General features: G+C 38.2%; 1 protein-coding gene across 2 annotated transcripts in view; it reads left to right on the top strand.

Moving 5' to 3' along the window:
* LOC125235879 (WD repeat domain phosphoinositide-interacting protein 4) overlaps positions 1–24,016 on the top strand; it is a 36,187-nt gene that overhangs the window by 520 nt on the left and 11,651 nt on the right. Inside the window, exons 2-6 of one of the 2 annotated variants that reach the window (XM_048142504.1) lie at positions 1,463–1,537; positions 11,709–11,886; positions 16,122–16,293; positions 16,720–16,931; positions 17,423–17,583. In XM_048142504.1, the coding sequence (XP_047998461.1) occupies positions 1,463–1,537; positions 11,709–11,886; positions 16,122–16,293; positions 16,720–16,931; positions 17,423–17,583 (798 nt within the window). The remainder of the gene's footprint in view (positions 1–1,462; positions 1,538–11,708; positions 11,887–16,121; positions 16,294–16,719; positions 16,932–17,422; positions 17,584–24,016) is intronic. The other variant, XM_048142505.1, reaches the window with a different exon arrangement.

The following is a 24,016-nucleotide window of genomic DNA, read 5'->3' as shown; positions in this document are numbered from 1 at the left end:
TATTGTTGTTTAGGTTCCTTATAGGTTTAGAGCGCATAAATGCGGTAGATGAATCAAGGTTAAGTTATTTCATTGTGTTCCGTGACACATACATATTTATCCTAATTTTTATCCTGTGAAGCTATTGTCAATTTGCTAATATAATGTAGTATGCTAATAGTACATTACAATACAAGTGCTGAAAAGGGGAAGGTCGAAACGTGTGGCGGTAAAAAAAACACTATTGAAGGGAGGGTTTTAAATCAAGCTACATATGGCCCTTTGAAGTTTCGACATAGGCATATAAAGTGCCCCTTCTTGCACTAGTGCTATAAAGTAGCACCTTGGACTGAAATGAGTTACAGTTTTAACTATTGGTTATGTTAAGCAGCTGTTATATTTACTTTACTATAGAATAGAAAACATTTATTTATCTCCACAACAAAGTACAAATAAAACAGAAGTCATACAAACAAAAAACATTGGACGCTAAAAACACACACATACACACACACACACTTACATACTTTATACAGTGATATTTCTATCAAATGAACACTTTCTTCAAACTTCAATCCATTGAACTTGATCCGTTAAACTTTGTGTGGTAACAAACATTATAAAGATTAAGTACTTTAACAGCAAAATAATGCAAGTAAGGATATAATTTTCTCTATAGATTCAAGATTCACAAATGTGCTACAATTTTTCCCCACTAATACAGACCTACTGATATTTCATTTGATAGTATTTGCTTCATAAATAGGTCTATGACATATTATTATGACCCTCATAAATTAGGAATCGAAATCTTGAAGCTTGACCCATTTGTCATTATAAAACTTAAATTTCCATGAATGATAAGTGAACGCTCCTGTGCTATTCTATGTAACATTAATTTTGAATGAGATTACGTTGAGGCACTCTGTTCGGTCCTTGTTTGTTTATTTTCTTTCTGACTCTTGGAGACCATATACATCTCCAAGGAAAAAAGTAGATTAAGTATATATATATATATATATATTTTTTCCTTTGCTTAAGACAACAAGAGTCTTTTACAACTCTAAAGTTATTTTAGTTATTCGTTTTTTTTTTCTTATTGTATAATTTTTTTAGATGTACTTTGACACTTAGAGACTCTATACATCTCTAACATCTCTTATTAATAATCATAATAGCTTTGTACTTTGTATAATTTCTTGTGTTAATATTTTTTTTTTATGAATACTTTTGCTTATTAAATTGTATCTTGTTTTTTTAATGCATGTTAATTATAAGATGTAATGTTTTGAAAAGAAGTGGCCCGCCGAGTTTCTTGCCGGTCCCATAGTGGATACCCTCCTCCAACTGAGGGGGGACTGAAATCTTCTTGAGGCTGAGGCGTAGGGTTAGAGCCGGCGTAGTTTTATTTGACGTTCATAAGCGCATTGTAATATGCCTACTTGGAAAATAAATATTTCATTTCATTTCATTTCCTTTGCAGGCTGCTTCACTTGCTGCCTCACATCGGGCCTGCGCGTGTACAATGTGGACCCGCTCGTGGAGAAAGCGCACTACAGTGAGTTTAAACTTCATTCACGATATAAAGTCACTCGAAGATAAGTTGGCAACAATTTCTACAGCGTTTTTAATCAATCCTTGCAGAGGTTGGGCTATTAAAGTGGTTGCCAACTTATCTTGGACTGACTCTATCCAGCGATTGGCCCTTTGGGTGCAAAACTTTAACAAAACTTGCCAAATGAACATTCTTAAAGTTCATTTAATTAACGAACATTCTTGTTTTGTATGGTTTTGTTAAAGTTTTGCACCCATATCCATAGTGCCAAACATTACTAAACATTTTTAATTGACCCGTTAAAAGAATGGCATGGCAATTATTCATTGAAAAGAAACAAAGTTCATCCTCACTTTCTTGACATGTTGCAAACCAAGAACAAACGGGCCTGACGCTCGTTTTTGCCCAGAAAATGCAAGTTGTGGAATGAGCTACCTTCTGAGGTGTTTCCGTTGCGCTATGACATGGGGTTCGTCAAGAAGCAGGTATTTAGGGTTCTCAAAGGTCGGCAACGCATAAGTGGCTCCTCTGATGTTGCTTATGTCCATGGGCGGCGATGACTGCTTCCCATCAGGCGGCTCGCCTGCTCGTTTGCTGCCTATTTCATAAAAAAATGGAAAATGTAGGTGGCTAGTCTGTGGTCAGGAGTAAGTCCATTCTTTATTAAAAAAAAAAACTTTTTCGCTAATTCATATGAGTTTTCCATTTAATTGTGCCATTTTAGACCTCTGAAAAACAAAAATATCTTAAACACGAAAACAGTCCGATAGAAACAGATTTGTCATCATCATCAATTCATCACCCTCCAGTAGCCAAAGATAAAATCATCAAATAATTTTGTGATGTGATTAAATTACATGTAAAATAAACATGTGTGTGTGTGTTTATTAAACATGTAAGTTTGTGATTGTATGGATACGTTACCAATGTCATTGTTAAGCGCACATTATCATTGTTTTAGGGTTAATATGACTGTTTTCAGTATTAATATCATAACTGTAAACAAGGTAGGTAAGTGTGGTGTGGGTCATGCAAACGACAAAGAGGCCAACAGATTATTTCTTTAAAGCCTCTTATGTAAAGTCGATCTTAATGGTTCAGTTGAGGACTAATACCGAAAATGGAGACGATTTCCTTTCCATCGTTTCCTTATCAAAAAGCTATAAAAGGAAGCCTTATGTTGCGACTCTGTCCGTCTGTCTGTCTGTATTTTTTAAATTGGCTAGTTGTGGCCATACATACGCATGTTAGATATTTTCGAATTTATAATGAATGGAATTCATTATAAATTCGAAAAGAACCTGCTAAGAACAGATAGAGTCACTTTAACTCGATACAAGTCTTTGTTTTTATTGCCGCGTTTTGTAGAAAATCCAAAAACAGTATCGACAACAAATACAGTATATTTAGTCAAAGAATCTGGTCATAATTTTCACGAGAAATGGCTCAAACTAGAGCTAGGTACAGTCACCGGCATAAATATGCGATGATTTCTATACCTTGTCACATTAACGTCTGGCTTGAAATGTCATACGAAATTGTCTAACGATTTAAAACGACAAGGTACAGAAATCATCACTTATTTATGCCGGTGACTGTGAGACTGTACGCTATCGCTTCGGTCTACAAAAAATATCGTGATCCAGTATTTTTCTTTGTTTATGTTTAGGTACCTACCTACTGTTTACCAATGGAATCGTGTTGTGTTGTGCATAATCTCCATTTTAAATCGCTCGCATACCTATCCGACGTCAATAGTGATTTTAAACTAAAAAAAATAGTCGATACGATGTGCTTTTTAACCCGTGTTTTTAACCCCCGACGCAAAAACGACGGGGTGTTATAAGTTTGACGTGTCTGTCTGTCTGTCCGTCTGTTTGTCTGTCTGTCTGTTTGTCTGTCTGTGTGTGTGTGTCTGTCTGTGGCATCGTAGCTCCCGAACGGGTGAACCGATTTAGATTTGGATTTTATTTTGTTGAGTAAATACATACCTCATTGGTATTATCGAGCAAACTTGAACGCAGTCGTACAGTCTCAGCCTAGTCAGTCTCCATCAGATATATCGGAGCTGCCAAAGTTCTCAAAAATTATAAAAGAGATTTGTTTCGGTATTTGTGACTTTGGGAGCTCCATTATATTGAATGGCGAGTATAGATATATGAACATATACGAAAATTGAGGGCTGCTCCATACAAGCTCCCCCCCCCCATTTTAGGATTTTAGGGAAGTGGGGGGGGGGGGGGGTAGTAGAAAGCGATAATAAGTAGCCTATGCCACTGTTCATCCCTTCAACTGTCTCCAATTCTCCACTTAAAAAATCACGTCAATTCGTCGCTCCGTTTTGCCGTGAACGACGGACAAACAGACCCACACACAGTATGGATTGAACAGATTGTTGACAACAGTAGTGACTAAGCGTGGTAACTATAAGTTTGAAAAAAATTGTCTCATTGTATGGAGAAAGTGAACTGCGCCAGATGTTTGGCTGCGTACTAGAATCAAAGTATTCTACGTACGTATTAGTCGTCGAAAAAAAAAAACCCCAAAAAGTCTCAGGTCCATTGCGCAGACACTTGCGTAGATAACACTTGATTGAGAATATCTGTGCCAAGCTAAATATAGCCGGTCGTTGACACTTGGCTAATTTCTGACCCGGCTACTTTATTCGGAGTATGCGGGGCAAGGCAAGGCGTTGTACAGTCAGCTACAGAGATGAATACTTTAAATAGTTGTATAACAGCAAGAGCTGTGGGTAGACCTCGTAAAAAGTCTCATTATAACTAGTGCTAGGTCCTAATGTCGCCACGCCGTCAATAGAATTTGCAGACAATGTAAACAAACTTTGTTTTCGAACATCTAATGTCTTTAATTTCCATTCTACCACATTAAGTCATTAACATTATACAGTGGCTAAATAAGTCCATATTTTTAAATAATTTATTACCATGTCACGATTTAAAAAAATTGTGCCAGAATATCATAAGTTCATTGAATATTTTGCTAACATTGTTCGCAATTTCTAGTTTAGTTTAGTTTAGTTAGTCAGCAGTCGGTATCACATATTTAGCCAAGGGCGGCATGCAATTATTAATCTTAAATCTAAACTATTTACATTATATACATTTTTCATTACAAATTAATGTACATTTATAGATTAATTTCAATATTTCCAAATTCAATCATCAATTAACAATTGCAAATCATATTATTCATATCAATCTATCTGTTTTATTTCTAGGTTACATAGTTTCCGAGTTAGGTACATAACCTAAGGGAAATACAGAAAAAATACATTGAAACAAAAATAAGAGAATGTTTGTTTGTGTTTGGTAGAGCGTCGATTCTAACCAACGTAATATAATATTATTCCACTGACTATTAAAACAATTGAATCATCAAATGACGTTTTATACGTGTATTTGTTACGCTCTTGCCAATCTAAACTGACTTTATTTGTGAAAAAATAAGGTCCAATTCGGACTTCGGTAGTAGAACAAGTTATGTTTTGCGTGCAATTTAATTTACTACTATTATGTTTAATAGTTTTTATATTAATTAATTACAGTATCTAATGAATATTTAGGTGTCCGTGCCTTCGCTTGAACCACTAATGAGATTAACACCTTCATAACTCGGCCCTAATCTAGTGAATTCCTCGACTAGTAGCGCCATCTGGCGCGCCAGTCAAGTACTAGTGTCGCCCGGTTACCAGCGCTCGGCTGCTTTTTCCTCAGTACGCTTTTGTAACTCGGCCGAGCAACACGTTTACAAAAGCAAGTCTTAAAAAGTTCGAGAAATTTAAAACATCGAGAAGATTACGATTACTTCTAACTTCGTGATATTCCGCTCGGTGCCTTTGGCCCAGCGACGAGACGCAGTGACCTCCTGTAGGCACCGTCATAAGTACGCGGATAGATATGCCTCACTCACGTGAGACTGACATGGCGTCGTCCCGTGAGACGACAGACATCGTCCCGTGAGACGACAGACGTCGTCCTGTGAGACGACAGACGTCGTCCTGTGAGACGACAGACGTCGTCCCGTGAGACGAAAGATATCGTCCCGTTAGACGATAGAGGTTGTCCTGTGAGACGACAGACGTCGTCCTGTGAAACGACAGATGTCGTCCCGTGAGACAACAGACGTCGTCCCGTGAGACGAAAGACGTCGTCCCGTGAGACGACAGGCGTCGTCCCGTGAGACGACATGACGTCGTCCAGTGAGATGACATGGCGTAGTCCCGTGAGACGACAAGCGTCGTCCCGTTAGACGACATGGCGTCGTGCCGTGACACGACAGGCGTCGTCCAATGAGACGACATTGCATTGTCCCGCGAGACGACAGGGTTGTTCCTGTGTGGTGGCATGGAGACGATGAAGAAAATTGACAGCGATGGGACGCAGTGTAATCCTATGCACCGTCATAAAGAATATAAAGGACAAATGCTACGCTCACGTAAGACGAGACAGAGCGACGTCCCGTGAGACGATATAGGTTCGTCCCTTGAAAAGTCATAGCTTCGCCTCGTGAGGTGACAGGACACAAGAGATGTCTTGAAACGACAGATGAGGTCCCTTTAGATAACCTGGCCTATGAAAAGATAGGGCCCACGATCCAATAGGGCATCGCCTCGTGATATGACGAAGGAAATCATTCATTGTGCAGACATGATTCGCCATTAGAGACAACATGAGTAAAGTTGTGCTGTGCGAAAAAGTACACTGTCATATAAATTGACAAGCGTCGCCCCGTAAAAGATTGAACTTTGCAGCGACTTGGAATTTGGATTTCGTTACCCTATGCGATGATTTACGACATCCTGTGAGAACCCATTGGGTTATTACATGCTATGCACTAATTCACCTTTCGTGTCATGAGACGAGCGTTATGATAGAGGCAAAATGTTGTATTTGTACTCGAATCTCAATGAGATTATGTCGCTTTAAGATCTATTAGATAGATAGATAGAAAAAAACTTTATTGCATAAAAATATCATGCAAAAAAAAAAAATAAGAATTAGCACAACTCTTAACTAAACATACTTTGTATAAGGTATTTCTAAACATATATACTTCGTAGAAGGTCTTTCGAATCAGAACCACAGCGTACGTGTTAACCTGAGACATACACAATTACACAGTTTAGTCATTGTCTTATTAGACAAAAATCATCACGTCATGGGTTCCCATAAGTGGGGTCGTTTTAGACAGGTAAAGTGAACGACATCGGCGTCGTCTCAATTGCCTAATTAGCTAATACATAATCAGCGTGGTCACCTGACCAACAGATGAATGATTGTGAGGAATGTCCAAATTTCTCTCACTCGTGAATATCTGAACGACCATAATGATGACGAATGTGTGATCCAATTACTGTAAAGCAACGCCGTTATTGCCAACCTAATTTGTCATGTCAACTTTTAGAATGCTCGTCATGATAGAGGTTTATTACAATATAGCAGGTTTGACGTTGTGAAAATCCACTTCCACATCTAAAAACGTGTGGGTGGAGCTTCGGTAGCAATTAACTAGCACTTTGTTGCCAGATACTAAGCGAATTAAGAAATATACATAATAGTGATGCTAAACAGAATGAAAAACCACTTTATATTACAAAGCCCTTCTTGCCCAATCAGAAAGGGAGAGGGGGCGGTGAAAATACCAATGGGAAAAAGAAAATCCATTAATTTATGCTACTGTTTTACGCTATTCCTAGAGTGCAGATTCTTCTAAATGAATGATTAGAGCTCTAGTCTCATCAACTCACGGGCGTCAATAATTGACGCATGGTCTTGGGTCTTGATACGGACTTTAGAAATGCAGAAGAACCACTCAGGTACTTAGCAAATGTTGACTATTAGCTACAAAATAACTTACCGCAAAGGAAAATTCTTGTACTAGGCTCATTACTCTGTGAAACCTGGATATTAGTCTGTATTTCAGCAAACTTATAGCTGTCCGGCTGAAACGTCTAGTCGGACTAATGGCGGATAATGTTCCAGTATATGTTGTTCAGTATACCGAACTGACAAAAGTATCACTTCTGTAGCAATCGACCCAGTAGAGACTTCTGAACCAATTCATTTAGAAATAAAAAGCTACAGCTCGGAAAGTTTTCTAAGTACGATATATACATATATGTACTACAAATTGACCTCAAACTGCCGTTAATCGACCAATGGTTAGAATACTCAATCATGCATTATTACTAACGTTAGCTAGACCAAGGTTACAGACAATCCTTGAAGAGGTTAATTACAAAGACAACAAACTCGTACCGGAAATCTGACTCCCAAATATATACGATATTTTGTGGATAGTTTGGCAGAATAACTTAAAGGATATGTTATTTAGCACAATAGAATTTTAGTATGCCTTGTTGCATTGTTACTCAGGACGGACTCTCGTCGTAAAAGGATTTGTCGGTTGTCCAGTTCGATGGCGTAATGTTACGAATCCTATGTTTCTATAAATAACTAACGAATTAGATTAAAGAGACGACCGAACAATATTCTCAAACTATTTACAGCGAAGAACTATGGCTTACATCTCTTGACCGAAGTAAATGAAGTTGGTCCTAAACTTAAACAACTACACAAAACAAAGCAAGAAACCGTGTAGGTAAATTGTATTCAAAGTGCTTATTTGTTGTATGAGTATGATATATCGAAAACACTTTAATCTCATTAAAACCAATAGGGCAATACATTTTCCGAGAGAAGCCGATTTTCACAATTTGCTAAGGCACTGAATGTGGAGGCCTGTTTCTGAAATGATAAATTAAACGGAAATTGAAGGATGAATCTCTTTCGATTTTAGACCACATTTTCCTCTTACAAATAAAGAGGCGCTCGCATCCTAAAATTATCGCCCGCTACTGCGGTATTACTAACAGAAAGTTCCGTTTATTTCATTTGACAAATGTTTTCTAAATAGGTTTCTGGGGCCTAGAGAGATTAACAGAAGTTGCATATTTACAATTAACTTTTGGAACTCCATTAGCGCGTTGTAGGATCGGTACACATTTCCGCAGTTGCTTACTAAGCGCCATTTATTAGAATTTTGCGGCGCGACTATTTGTCAGTAACAGAGGAGACGCCACAACTTATTCAAAAAACGGTCCGTAAGGCCAGAGGACGAGTCCCAGTCCCAATTGAATTTAGTGTAAGGAACTAGAAATATGATGTTTATAACATTACTGTGCATAAGACTTAATTTAGAAGACTTCGGACTCCTAATATACCTGACATACAAGAATTTGTTAGGACACTCATAAAGGGAGCGCAGATTCTAGGCAAAATGGGTTTCTAGTGGTAACAGAAAATTTAAAATTATTGCCGTTTAAATAGATATTGATGAACTTTATTTATCAGAAGTAAGGTCTTGAGACCTAAATAAAAAATAAAAGCTCAGCGCTTAAGGTACGCAGTAGGTACTTATAGCTACGATATTTTGACCTATTGGTCTCGAATGACAGGCAAGTGTAAATACCATTGTCATCGTCCGTGGCGCTACATGCTACAGCCGTGCGTACGTACGACTTTTAAGAAAATCCTAATTATATGCCATACGATAAATAAATAATTGTCATCTCGATATAATTGTAGAATCAGGTATTACCTTACATAACAGTTGCATCTTGTTTATGGGAAGTCCCGCTGCATATGGATTTTGGGAAATAAGCAAGAATACAGTAAATATTAACCCGTATGTTTATGTGTATACATCAGTTTATAAAGAACGTGAGACATTTATATTATTCGCACAAAAGAGCAATATAGAATATATTGCTTTGCAATTTGGTGATAAATTACGAAAGTGCTGAAAAGAAAACTATTTACTATCTTAAGCTGATGACTGAATTTTAATTATAAATGGGTAATCGTACATCATTAACCCTTATTTGAATAGTTATCTGTCGTCTTACATTCTTATTAGAATATCGAAATGGACTAAAGAGCCATAAGTCGTAATGTTTTAGAATTACTAGCTCACGAATCGTACAATTTTCCCTTTATAAATTCGGCTAGTCAGCACATAAGTCATAAAAATGATAAGCCTAAAAATATATGCATCACATATTCATAATTATTCAAACACAAATTAAATATTTCAAATATCGAAAAAAGCATACTAGCTAGACATAGTAAAAGACTAAATAAAGTTGACGAGTACAGTGTAGAGAGGATTCCCGCATTAACATTCATGTATATTCATGGAAGTATCAAAGTCAATTTAATTAGAAATAATTGCCTTCATTTGATCTTCGCCTAAGTATGTGTGACTCATTAGATCATTGATTCGTTTCAATCGCTTGTATCCCAAAGATTTTTGCTCAGTTGACCCATTTTAATTTAATAGGAAAAATTTACATAGTTTCCGTTCTCGTAAAGACTTTGAGTAGGAGCTTACCTTTTATTATATGGATCCTTAGCTAATCATGGCCATGGTATTATCAATTCAGTCAGAAGCCGAAAATGTATTATCATCTTATTTGCAGTTTTGCTACCAGTCCAGCAGTAACGCATACATTATCGTAATGTGGGTATACATTACAAATTAACATATGATAGCGTGCAATTTCTCCCAACTCAAGCGTCCATTTCAATTGTTTTGGGCAAATGTATATTTCATATACAGAATTCATAACACATTATGCATTGGGAAATGTTGACATTTGGCAGTGGGCTATGTAAGACAATGTTTAAGCTATGTCAATATTGCTTATTACTCAGTATACTAACAATAATATGTGCATATTGAGAGATACATATAGGCGCATTACTTATGGTACAGTAATCAATTTACATGAAAAATAAAAATTTCAACATAATGTCATAATGCTCACGGCAGTGCTATGATATAATTGTGTATTATAGTTACATAATATAATTATAGTTATGTTAAGCAGAAGAAGACTAGTATCTTGGTGAATTTATAAGACAAAAAACATGTATATGATCTTGTTCTGACTAAGGACTGTTGTAAGGGAAACGTGAGACAAATTTTGCCGACGTTGATGTAACACCCATTGATGAATGGAAGCTCTTCAGAGTTTGGGTTGCTACAGATATTTTCTCACAAAAATGTTAATGAAATAACAGGTTTTATTTCCGTAAATATTGTAATACCGATCTATTAACTACTAGCTTCCTGTCGGTTTTATGTTATATATAAATTAAGTGATTCACCACCATCATAGAGTCATAATGGATAACTGTGCTGTGCTGTCAGTTTCAACTCATAAAACCTTAGTAGCTAAATTTTGAAACATCCCTTTGTATACCTTCTTATTTCTTATTATGACATTTCTGTATAAATAAAGTATATCAGTCACAGTACGCCCTAACCAGCGCCGGCAGAGGTTTAAACACGTCTCATTAGTGGTTCAAGCGAAGGCACGGACACCTAAATAGAACCGTTTTTCCCCCGAAGGGTAAAAAACGGATATTTAGGTTCCTGCCGAAGCTTGAACCACCCTTAAGGGCCTTGCCGGCTAAAGGTACTGAGGAAAAAGCAGCCGAGCGCTGGTAACCGGGCGACACTAGTACTTGACTGGCGCGCCAGATGGCGCTACTAGTCGAGGAATTCACTAGATTAGGGCCGAGTTATGAAGGTGTTAATCTCATTAGTGGTTCAAGCTTCGGCAGGAACCTAAATATCCGTTTTTTACCCTTCGGGGGAAAAACGGTTCTATTTTGCTACCCCTTTATAGGAAACAGGCGTGATTGTATGTATGTAGTATCTAATGAATGTTAGTCGACTACTAATTAAAGTAATGCCCAGGAGATCGTGCAATATATTAGATCGGTTTAACGATATTTTGTGTCTCAAATAAAATAGCATACAATTGAAAAATACATATTATATGTACAAAATATTTTTTATCATGTGGTGACAGCCTACCCAGGTTAAGAATTTCACCACCCCGTTTCCTTCCGTGGGTGTAGCAGTCGATTGTGGGATATGGGTTCAATTGTGTTGTGTAACGGACAATAGCAGTCACTGCAATGTCAATCACGATGTCGTTTTCTTTTGACAGTTTTGACCAGTTGACAGTTTAATTGCTAAGCGTAGCACCGATACTTGAGCAGTTTCTTGACTTTCATGTTCTCTGCCTATCCCTTTTGGGAATACAAGCGTGACTTTATGTATGTATATGTTATATTTCTAGGCAAAGAAGAGCTGGGCGAGGTGTCACTATGCGAGATGGTGTTTCGCACCAACTGGCTCCTAGTAGTGAAGGCCAGAAGACCCTGCGCTCTACTACTGTTGGACGACCAGCAGCGCGCCTTCCGGGCTGAAGTGCTCTTCAAGTCTCCCATCAGGGCGCTGAGAGCGCGTCGAGACAAGTAAGTATTTTCTCGACAACTTTTCAACCAGAGGACTGCACACTGGCTAGGATGTAAGGAAAGACCGTAGAAGTTTTGTGGATACCTAGGTATCCAACTGGCTCCTAGTAGTCAAGGCCAGAAGACCGTGCGCCCTGCTGCTGTTGGACGACCAGCAGACCCTTCCGGGCTGAAGTGCTCTTCAAGTCTCCCATCAGGGCGTTGCGAGCACGTCGAGACAAGTGTTCTCTGGACAACTTTGTAACCAGATGACTGCACACTGGCTAGGATGTAAAGTTATATCTAAGGAAAGACCTTAGAAGTTTTGTGGATACCTAGGTATCCAACTTGCTCCTAGTAGTCAAGGCCAGAAGACTTCGCTTCTGTTGGACGACCAGCAGCGGGCCTTCCGGACTGAAGTGCTCTTCAAGTCTCCCATGACCCATCAGGTCGCTGCGTGCGTGTTATCTGGATAGGAAGACAAAAGTTCACTGGCTGTGGACGTTGTGGTATTTTATTTTATTTATTCCCAGGAAAGACCATAGAAGTCTCGTAAATAACTAGGTACCCAACTGGCTATTAGTTCTGATTTTGTTTGACAACCAACAACGGACTTTTTGCACACTAGCTAATAGGATCATGTCTCTGTAAGGTCGATGTAGGTACCCAATATTGTGTCATGATAGTAAAGCAAAGATAGAATAATTCCCTGTACGACTATGTTTAACTACGTATGTCTTGCGCCAACGGCTTATTTAAAATGTTCCGTACATTTATTTACCTATTATAGGTATACATATTAGGTAAGTATGCAATACTATGGATATATATGCAACATTCGACTTAACTACTAACTGAAATAAAAATAATGTAATCTAAAATAACTGATTACGTCAGCCACGCATCGTTGCGGGCTGCGCAGTATGCAAATCCTGCGTATTTGGCATTGATAGTGGATTATAATGTACAATTGTTAATGGTGAAATTATCAGCGGCTACAGAAGAATAGCATTGTAATATTAAAGATGTATTTCCGGATAAACATTAATCTATTCTAGTCTAATCGTTACACACAGGTTTTGTGCAAAATACTTGTCACAATTTGGATTTCTTTCAACACCTTTTTGAGAAACTTAGTAGTTCATGTGCTCTGCCTACCCCTTTATGGGATACAGGCGTGAACATATATATATGTATGTACATACTATACACGTATTTTTGGTTGCAAATTCTGCACCAGCTTATGGAAAGTCACGATATCGTGGTGAACTAATGAATTCTTACATATCTAATTGTTATACTTTTAATTACAAGTTCATCATGAATAAATTATTTGTAAAACTAAGACGTAAACGGTTTGTATAAGTAATACAACCATTTAGGCATTATCTTAATTATTTATTAAACTTATCGTTGTTAGAGATATGTCTCTTTAACTGGCATTATTAAATACTTCGACAAAAAAAATGTGTTATCTCAATAAATATTTCGTTTTATTCTCAATTTGATATGCTTGACGTTTACACGGAAGTACGAATCCTAATCTAGTCTCAATCGTAGCGGCCTTCAAGTCTGGCCTTTGGTTTACTTTGTCTGCGTAGATTTGTTCAGGCTAGGAGCCTCTGTATTGATAACATTATTTAATTCTGTGTTTTTGTTAAGGTAAAAGTACCAGTTGTCGACATGCTAACGCCCAATAGATGCCACCCTACTGTCCCATAAATTGACAATGACTTAAGAAGTGGCATCTACTGACACTGTCGAACACTGGTACTTTTACCATACTGATTTATAAGTAGGTACTTCTCACGTCTTATTCGATAATGATCCTATAACAATTCCTTTATATGAAGTATATAAAAAAATGTTTATGAATGTCTCACGTTTTTGTAGAAATGCCCTTTAAAACCCCTTAGCTTAGTCAATTATTGAATCAATAGTACCTTCACAGAAAGTTAGCCTTCTGCTCTTCATCCCATGAAATCAGAGCGAATCGTGCTTTAGTCTTAGCCATCCCATCTCACAAAACTCAATCTTTTCGCGGAAGTTTCAAGTACCAAGCGACGAAGTGTTGGAACAATATTCCACCACCAATACGCAGAATTAAGTCTAAACCGTATTTTAAACAAAAACTCAAATTGCACATCTTTACACTACAAAAACTATGGTCTTGAACTTGAAACTTTATTGATATAAACCTTTTTTATATATAGCCTTTTACTTACAATGTAAACCGCCTGCACCACTAAAACTACACCTAACCTAGATAATATATACATAAATACTTAAGATAAATAAATTCCTAGTCATATCCAATTTTTGCCCTATCTCCTTAAATAAATACCACACCTCCAGTCTTATACCTATCGAGCAGATGAAGTCGGCTTGTGGTTCACTCTGTGCAGCACACCTAGCGTCACTACTCTTTCGGTTCTGACAGAATACCAGCGCTGCGGGTCTCCGCAGCTTGATGCTGAGTCAGCGCCTCTTCTTCGCACCATCACATGGCTCAACTTATTTTTATACCTTACAGTGTCTGTTTGTATACGTTTAGGGTTTAGTTTAATGCATGTTACCAATTACATATAACTTTAATTCTGCATGTTCTATTTACTTAACTTTACTTTTAAATAATAACGATGTATGTATACATAAATTTCAAAATTGTTTGCCATTAGAGCCATGTAATAATGAGAAGAATAAAGATTTTTATCTATCTATCTATCTATCTATCAATATTAAATTAGTTATTTCTGCAATAAATTTTTTTTTCACTCTTTACGCTCCGTCAAAGACGATAAGATAAGGGGGCCTTAGCCGAATAACCTACTAGTCTGAATACTGTTGTTTATTTACTTATTTAAGTGGCCGTTATGATGCCGATGTAGTATTTGGTTCTATCGATAGTCTGGCCTGGGCTGGGCACACATTTACCACGAGACCCTTGTCGCGTGAGCTCTTGGTGTTTGTGTTCAGAGATTTTTTAAAACCTGTATAGCCACTATAGGTAGTACACTAGTACCTTAGTCTTTTAGCTCTCTGTATAGCTTTTTATTAACTTGCAATGTATGTATGTGTGATGTGTGTAAACATTTTTTGAGTCAAATCATGGTAAAACTTGTAAATTTGACCCTCTTCCTGATGAAGCTAAAAATTTTGAAATTTTACATTTGAGGAGTGTCTTTTCAAAAGGACTTATTTCTATAAGTCAACAAGATTTATTTCTCTAGGAAGACATAGATAAAAATAACCTTTGTTGACTTATAGAAATAAGTCCTTTTGAAAAGACACTCCTCATTTTTAATAGCCATAGGAACTCTATGTATGTATTGAAATCGATTCATAGATAAGTGTTTCCATCGTTTCTATTGTTATTTTATTGTTATCACTGAACACTTGGATGTCCACAACACGTGTATTTTCGTACACTCAAAAGCAAGAAATCTAGCCACTCTACAAATAAAATTCTTTATAACGTGACCCGTTCTCATTTATCAACTGAGCATTACCGTTGTGTTGTACATAGTATAAATAGAATAATTTAATTACTAGTATCAGAATACGAAGAGTTATCAACTCGTCACGCTTATTATTCATGGATCGCACCACCTGAGTCAAATGAACTCGGATATCGTTTAATTTACAACTTTGTAACGTCAAACAGAACATTAAATAGTACAACAACAAATATTAAATTAAATAACCTAACCACAAAATTAAACTTTTGAAAAAACCTCCGACATAGTGGACCGATTTTCATGAAACATGCCACATACAGACAGATAGACAGACAAACAGACACGTCAAACTTATAATACCCGTCGTTTTTGCGTCGGGGGTTAATTAATTAGGGAACAAAATAAACTCGTAGCTCGTAGGTTTTTTTTTTCTTTTCAAAAGCGCCTAAAACTTCGACGATCATCCGATCGCTTCGGTCTTGTGGGTCATGACGTTACCCACGTAAGCTGAAGATCCGGTTCGATTCCGGGCTCAGCCAGCGGTGGACTTGATCACTGTTTCTTTAAATTATTATACAAATAAAACTAATCCACAAATAAAATTACTTCAGTTCGTAGAAGTACTTTCTGTATATGTCTTCCTCTTAAACCGTTGAACCTATTTAGTTTAGACAAAGACTATGTTATGTGAGTTATGTACCTATTCATACATGATTATTGTCAAAGTAAAATTTTCACAGTGGTAAATGCACTGTGAAAATTTCTCGCCATCTCTTGACACAACCATACATTTTCCAGAGTGGCAGTAGTGCTGTCGACGAGCATCCAAGTGCTGTCCCTGCCGTCGTTCCAGCGCGTGGCGCTAGTGCGCACGCCCGCCGGCGCGCGGCCGCTGTGTGCGCTGTCTACTGAGCCGGGCGCGGCGCTGCTGGTCGCTCCCGGGATGAGGAAGGGCTCCGCTCAGCTGCTGGTGAGATATAGGAGGCTACACACACACACACACAGAGAGAGAGAGAGAGCTGTACGCGCTCTCCACCGAGCCGGTCGCTGTACTACTCGTCGCTCCCGGGATGAGGAAGGGCTCCGCTCAGCTACTGGTAGGCTATGATAAGCACAGAGACAGACAGACAGTTGGAGGTGCCACAAAATATAAGTCTGTATTGACCTATTGTCCTACAGGTTCTAAAGCAGGTGGTGGCAGATTATTCCAACGCTAAGTAGCAGCGTATTGGTAACCACACCACGGCTTTACAGTCAAGAGTTGCTCAACATTTATGTATAAGTCAGTTTGACGTACCATACACTATTTACGAATCCGTTTAAAGTCCCCCGCAACATTTATGACATTCTTTGAAATACAAAAAAAAACTTTAATTATACTTATTTGTTCTTGTAGGATGTGTCACGAGCAGTGAAAGGCGCCCAGTCGAGTTCGCCAGCAGTGCTCGGCTGCCACCAGAGCGAGCTGGTGTGCCTCGGGCTGTCGGCGAGCGGCGCGAAGCTGGCGACGGCGTCGGCGCGCGGAACTATCATACGGCTGTGGGACACCGCCAGCAAACAGATGCTGCACGAGCTCCGGCGGGGCTCCGACTACGCTAATGTTTATTGGTGAGAAAGCTGGTTCATAAAGTACTTAATCATATTTTTTAAGTTTCAAAATAACTTAGACTGGAGTACCTATATGGTTTTCATTTCAACTTGATACTTTTTGCATGCATCGAGATAAAAGGGTCTCGATAGACAGACAGACGGGAGGACACCAAAGTGATCCTATAAAAATTCCGTCTTTTTCCAATTGCAGCATTTGCGTGAAATTTTTTATAGCTTAAACTCGTTGCCAGCTGCGCTATGTGACAATTACTACTCTGCCGGCCTAGCCAATGTGAATGTTACCATCATTTATGCTCCGTACCTCTATCGTTTTTCCGAATTGGCGCCACAGAGCCAATCGTTTCGATTGCGATATAGCGTAAATTATTGTCAGTTCGGCTAGAGCTGACGGCTGAGCTATCTTACTTTAACGTGTGTAATATACCATCCTAATTCCAGCCAAATTAAAAAAAAAACTTAAAAAGTAAGCTAGTATTGTTCTGTTGCAGTATAAGGTTCAACCCTAGCGGCTCGCAGGTGTGCTGCGTGTCGGACACGGGCACGCTGCACGTGTGGGCGGCGCGCGGCTCGTACGCGCACGTGGCGTCCGCGCCCGCGCCGCCGCACACGCGCGCGCACTGCGCGCTGCCCGCGCCCGACCAGGCCGCAGGTCAGTACCCTACATTCAAAGTTTGTTGGTGTGCGAACGAAAGTTTAATGCATTGATTAAAAAACTGCAAGAACACATGAAGGGCTGGCTGAACGGGTGAGTTGCGTGTCGGACGCGCGCGCTGTACGTGCTAACCGCGCCCGACCGGGCCGCAGGTCAGTACATACACATTAGGGAATGCAACCGAGTAGTGAAAAAACCGAGTTTCGGTTAAAACCGTCCGGTTTTCACCGATTTGAAACTCGGTTTTCAATCGAGTTAAACTCGAGTTTTTTCGTTGAAGGATTTTTTAATAAAAATACAAAATACATTAGTTAAGATGCAAATTCTCACCTAGAAACTGACGTAAAGCCAATGTAGATTACTTTACTTGTTCAAATATTTCAAATTACAGTGATCACTTTACTTTTTCAAATTACTTGTAGGTAATTGTTATTTGAACTTCTATCAATCTATCTCTAATCTATCTTGCATTATCCCGGTATTTGCCACGGCATTCATTGAAGCCTGGGGTCCGCTTAGACAACTAATCCCAAGATTTGGCACATGCACTAGCTTTATGAAAGCCTTTGCCGTCTCACCTTCCAACCGGAAGGATCCTATTAGAATTATTCCGGTTTCCTCGTGATGTTTTAATTCATCGAGAAGCGACTGGTAAATATCAAATGACATTTCGTACATATGAACTCATTGGTACGAACCGGGGTTCGCGTTCGCACTCTCTTACCACAAGGCCAGCAGCGCTTTTTGAACTTTAACGAACATTTTGTTTTTGTAGTAGGTACTTACGTTGTTCAAGATTCACCTAATACGCCAAATATCTAATATTTTATAAAAGGCAACTGAACGGCGTTTAAGAGATTTGTAATTGTAACATAATATGCTATTTTCACGTAATTGTAGGATGAAAGAAGAAATTTCGGTGCTTTTTTTTCTTTTGCGGAGACACTGTATGTAAAATTAACTAAAAGTAAAGTTTTGCGGATGCAGTGTCGGGTCTGGGTTCAGGTCCATGTCGGAGCCAATCGGGGAACATGCTTAACAATCATAAAAAAAAATTTTTTAAGGAGCTTATCTTTTCCACTTCATCAAAAGCGACTGTTTTATTTGATAAAAATACAAAAGACAATACACGTATACCGTTAAGGTTTATGGACTTACCTGGATTTATTTATTTATTTATTTTATTGGATTCCTCATGTTAGAGTAAAAACACCAGGATACCACTATTAATTATACAGTTTATTAAACGGAATCTCAAATACAAGTTCAATGACAAGCTATCTTCAAGTGACGCTCTGAGTCCGTCTGCCGCCATTTTTGACAGCGATGCTAGCGAAGGGGACGTTCGACTAGTGATGTCCTTATACTCGACCATTCTGACCTTGACCTTTCGTCCCGAAGGTCTCTGCTATCCATGCTGCTACTGATGACTGCCGCAGTCAACACAGCCGGAGCAGGCTGCGCCTCCAACTGATATCGGTAGACTTCATCTGTTCATTTGTTCTTTTCTTTTCTGCGGAGTGAACAAGAACTTTGTATACTCCAGCTATACACTCAGGCCCTGGTCCTTTGAAGTGATTAACTCGAGTACCGTTGGAAACGGCCGGTGTAGTTTAAGGCTAACTTACACCAAGATATGTAATTTGTCTCATTTTATAGTCGAATCAGAGTATGACATAACTAACTCAAGATTGCATGACCAGACTAGCCTAGTACAAGTAAGTCAGATCATTTTTTTTTTTAACAATTCCACGGCCAGTAAGGCTTTAAAACTATTAAGGTGCCAATGGTACGAAAACTACATGTTTTACCGCCATGATCGATACTATATATTAGTCAAATTAATTATGTAAAATATATGACATATAGCGGCGGGCAGGTAATTACCGGTGTACAAAGCACCACCCAATATTTGCTTGTAAATACCTTTACCCATCAATACATTTCATTTCAGGCAAGTATTATGTTCTAAGTAAGACCTTACGTGAGCGGTGCATTCCAAACTAACCGCTAAATATAACAATGATGATTGGCGTTGTTAAAATAGCAAATACATGGAACAAACTCACAGTTGGCTCCGTCACTGTAGGCTGTGAAGTTCCCCGCACGCGCAACAACGCGTACATCAAACTCGTGAGAGGTGAACATGACACACTCCATGTGTGAGCATAGCCGCCTTCTAACACAGCAAGCAGCAAGAAAGCTCTTATTAAAAAGCTCTGTAACATACATGGGAAATACTAAGTTCCTTAATGTAACGAGAACGTGATAATTTTTCCTTGGAACTAAGCCAGTAGGTGATAGAATCAGTACAACACAACTGTCGTTCAAGTAACATGATAAGGTTACGAGAAATTAATGTACAATTGGCATAGTCGATGCTCTCAAATACAGATCCGGCTTACATAGCCGTAAAATAATTTAGTAATAAACAATGACAATGAAGATATTAGAAAATATTGTCATGTAATCTTTTTTTATGAAAATATATTAAGCAGAATACATGGCTGCTCCTTGGCAGGACCTTTAACAACTGCTAATTATTTATCTATCAACATGATAAAATTAATAAAAGGTAATAATCAAATGTGTACTAGCCACCAATTTTGCTATAAGACAACAAACATTACCATATCAAAGCTTCATACGCAAGCCACGGTGATACGGCTGCTTTCGAGGCTGGCGGCGCAACGACCGCAGACGTTGGCCCTTCATGACAAGGTTGTCGCGCAGCCTGTAGCATGCACTCTATTGGAAACCGTAATTCCACCAGCAACCTCTGGAAAGTATTAGTGCAAGCAACCCTTTCAAGGTAACCTTGAGATCACAACTCTTTAAGGTCATAAAACATGCTTTTGACAAACAAGGTCTCAAGCTAACCTCTTAAGGATATACCTCTTAAGGACTATATAACACATGACGGCATCTCTGAAGACCTTCATCACAAATAGCAGAAGCAGAACAATCCTCTTAAGGATAGACTATATAGCACATGATGGCGTCTGTAAGACCTACATCACAAATAACAGAAGCAGACCAATCCTCTTAAGGATAGTCTATATAACACATGATGGCGTCTGTAAGACCTACATCACAGATAACAGAACAGAACTAGCCTCGTAAGGGTAGTCTATATAACATATGATGGCGTCTGTGAAGACCTACATCACAAATAACAGAAACAGAACAATCCTCTTAAGGATAGACTATATAGCACATGATGGCGTCTGTAAGACCTACATCACAAATAACAGAAGCAGACCAATCCTCTTAAGGATAGTCTATATAACACATGATGGCGTCTGTAAAGACCTACACCACAAATACCAGAACAGAACTAACCTCGCAAGGATAGTCTATATAACACATGATGGTCCGTCTCCAAAGACCTGCATCACAAATACCAGAAACAGAACTAACCTCGCAAGGATAGTCTATATAACACATGATGGCCCGTCTCCAAAGACCTGCACCACAAATACCAGAACAGAACTAACCTCGCAAGGATAGTCTATATAACACATGATGGCCCGTCTCCAAAGACCTGCACCACAAATACCAGAACAGAACTAACCTCGCAAGGATAGTCTATATAACACATGATGGCCCGTCTCCAAAGACCTGCACCACAAATACCAGAACAGAACTAACCTCGCAAGGATAGTCTATATAACACATGATGGCGTCTGTAAAGACCTATACCACAAATACCAGAACAGAACTAACCTCGCAAGGATAGTCTATATAACACATGATGGTCCGTCTCCAAAGACCTGCATCACAAATACCAGAAACAGAACTAACCTCGCAAGGATAGTCTATATAACACATGATGGCCCGTCTCCAAAGACCTGCACCACAAATACCAGAACAGAACTAACCTCGCAAGGATAGTCTATATAACACATGATGGCCCGTCTCCAAAGACCTGCACCACAAATACCAGAACAGAACTAACCTCGCAAGGATAGTCTATATAACACATGATGGCCCGTCTCCAAAGACCTGCACCACAAATACCAGAACAGAACTAACCTCGCAAGGATAGTCTATATAACACATGATGGTCCGTCTCCAAAGACCTGCATCACAAATACCAGAAACAGAACTAACCTCGCAAGGATAGTCTATATAACACATGATGGCCCGTCTCCAAAGGCCAACATTGCATAAACAGAACTACTTAAGAAACAATAATCAAAGTAACAAATGTATAGCAGACATTAAAGTAATCATTATAATTATGATTCACACTTTAAGTGACGGAAATCACTTCATTTTTACTTGTGGATATCACATTAGTTACACTACCGTGGATACCACAAGATTCAGGTACAATGTGCTTATCAGGAAACCCTGTGAACAGAATATATTATTAACATCATGTATAGGCAACACAACTCGGTTCTTAATCCGGCGTGTATATATGCAATGGCAACTCGGTTCCTAATTTGAGAGTAATAGCACAAAACACCACTCGGTTCTTAATCCGGCGTGCATATATGTAATGACAACTCAGTTCTTAATCTGAGACTAATAAGACAAAACACAACTCGGTTCTTAATCCGGCGTGCATATATGTAATGACAACTCAGTTCTTAATCTGAGAGTAATAAGACAAAACACAACTCGGTTCTTAATCCGGCGTGCATATATGTAATGACAACTCAGTTCTTAATCTGAGAGTAATAAGACAAAACACAACTCGGTTCTTAATCCGGCGTGCATATATGTAATGACAACTCAGTTCTTAATCTGAGACTAATAAGACAAAACACAACTCGGTTCTCAATCCGGTGTGCATATATGTAATGACAACTCAGTTCTTAATCTGAGACCAATAAGACAAAACACAACTCGGTTCTTAATCCGGCGTGCATATATGTAATGACAACTCAGTTCTTAATCTGAGACTAATAAGACAAAACACAACTCGGTTCTCAATCCGGCGTGCATATATGTAATGACAACTCAGTTCTTAATCTGAGACTAATAAGACAAAACACCACTCGGTTCTCAATCCGGCGTGCAACTTGTCTTATTTTTCCCGTGCCCCTAAGGTAACACGCTTACTATATATACCATTATTGAAACACATTCCAGTTAAGCAAGAATAATCATATGGCACTTGGCTTGACTTATCGAGGTTTCACTACATTCAAATAATGTAATATTTTATCTATCATTGTTACTTACCAAATGGTTCTTGACAAAGGTATTTATATATCATCATCAGGCATGGTGCATAAGCTTAATAATTAAACCATCAAGCTTGCCAGACACACTAGAGAGGTGCTCCAGCTGTAGGTATATCTTATACTATTAAACGAGCAATTCTTGTATATTTATTTATTTATTTATTTATTTATTTATTTATATATACCGACGATCTCGGAAACCGCTCTAACGATTTCGCTGAAATTTGTTTTGTGGGGGTTTTCGGGGGTGAAAAATCGATCTAGCGTAGCCTTAGATCCCGGAAAACGCGAATTTTCGAGTTTTCATGAGTTTTTCTTTCGCATTTGTAAACGTAAAATATGGTCCTTAATTTCGCCGCGCGCGCATCGATTCCGCTTAGCTCAGTCGCACGAGGTCGGTCTAATGTACGCAGATAGATCGTAGGTGTCAGGGTTTCGAATCCCGGTCAGAAATTAAGTTTTTGTTTTTTGTCTTTTTTTTTTGTTTTTGTATTTATAAGAGTTTTTTTTTTATCTAAAGACGTGATATATTAAAATAGAACCGAGCGAAGCTCGGTCGCCCAGATATTGTGCAATTTAAAGCACAACATTATCCATATAGCTGCCACCTGCACAACTACATAATTTTGTTAGTTGTGTTAATACTATGCATATGCAAGAATACTTAGTACAGGTGATTGAGTTTTTATAACAAAATATCATTATTTTCGATTCTTGCAAAAGTCACAAAACATGTAAAATATATATATTCTTGTGAAATCAAAAAGCAATAGAAGTGTACAGTTATTTTTATATTTCAAGGTACAGAACATATTAAAAGTAGACAATACTTGTCAACTTCAAACGGTAACCTGTTTGTCATGCTTCGGTTCGGAAACATTCAATTCAATTCAATTCAAAATATCTTTATTCATGTAGGCCTAGTTACAAGCTCTTATGAATAGTTCATTACATATATATTATGATCTTAATGTAACCTAATTATCAGAGCAATTTATTGTTGTAAATTATTGTTCATAATAATATTGAGTCTATAATATACAATTTCATATAAAAATAATCGTTAAACAAAAAATATATAATTAGGTATATGTATATATAAAAATACATGTCTAGAATATTTCTAGGAAAAATCCAATGTCCAAAAAAATACAATATTAATTTCATCAACAATAATAATAATAAAAAACGTAAAAATAAGAAACCATTTCGAATAACAATTAATCCCACGT

This window comes from Leguminivora glycinivorella, chromosome 18 (assembly GCF_023078275.1).
Source record: "Leguminivora glycinivorella isolate SPB_JAAS2020 chromosome 18, LegGlyc_1.1, whole genome shotgun sequence".
Classification (NCBI taxonomy): Eukaryota; Metazoa; Arthropoda; class Insecta; order Lepidoptera; family Tortricidae; genus Leguminivora; species Leguminivora glycinivorella.
The sequence above is the reverse complement of the archived record's forward strand: the minus strand, read 5'-3'. Positions and strand labels throughout refer to the sequence as shown.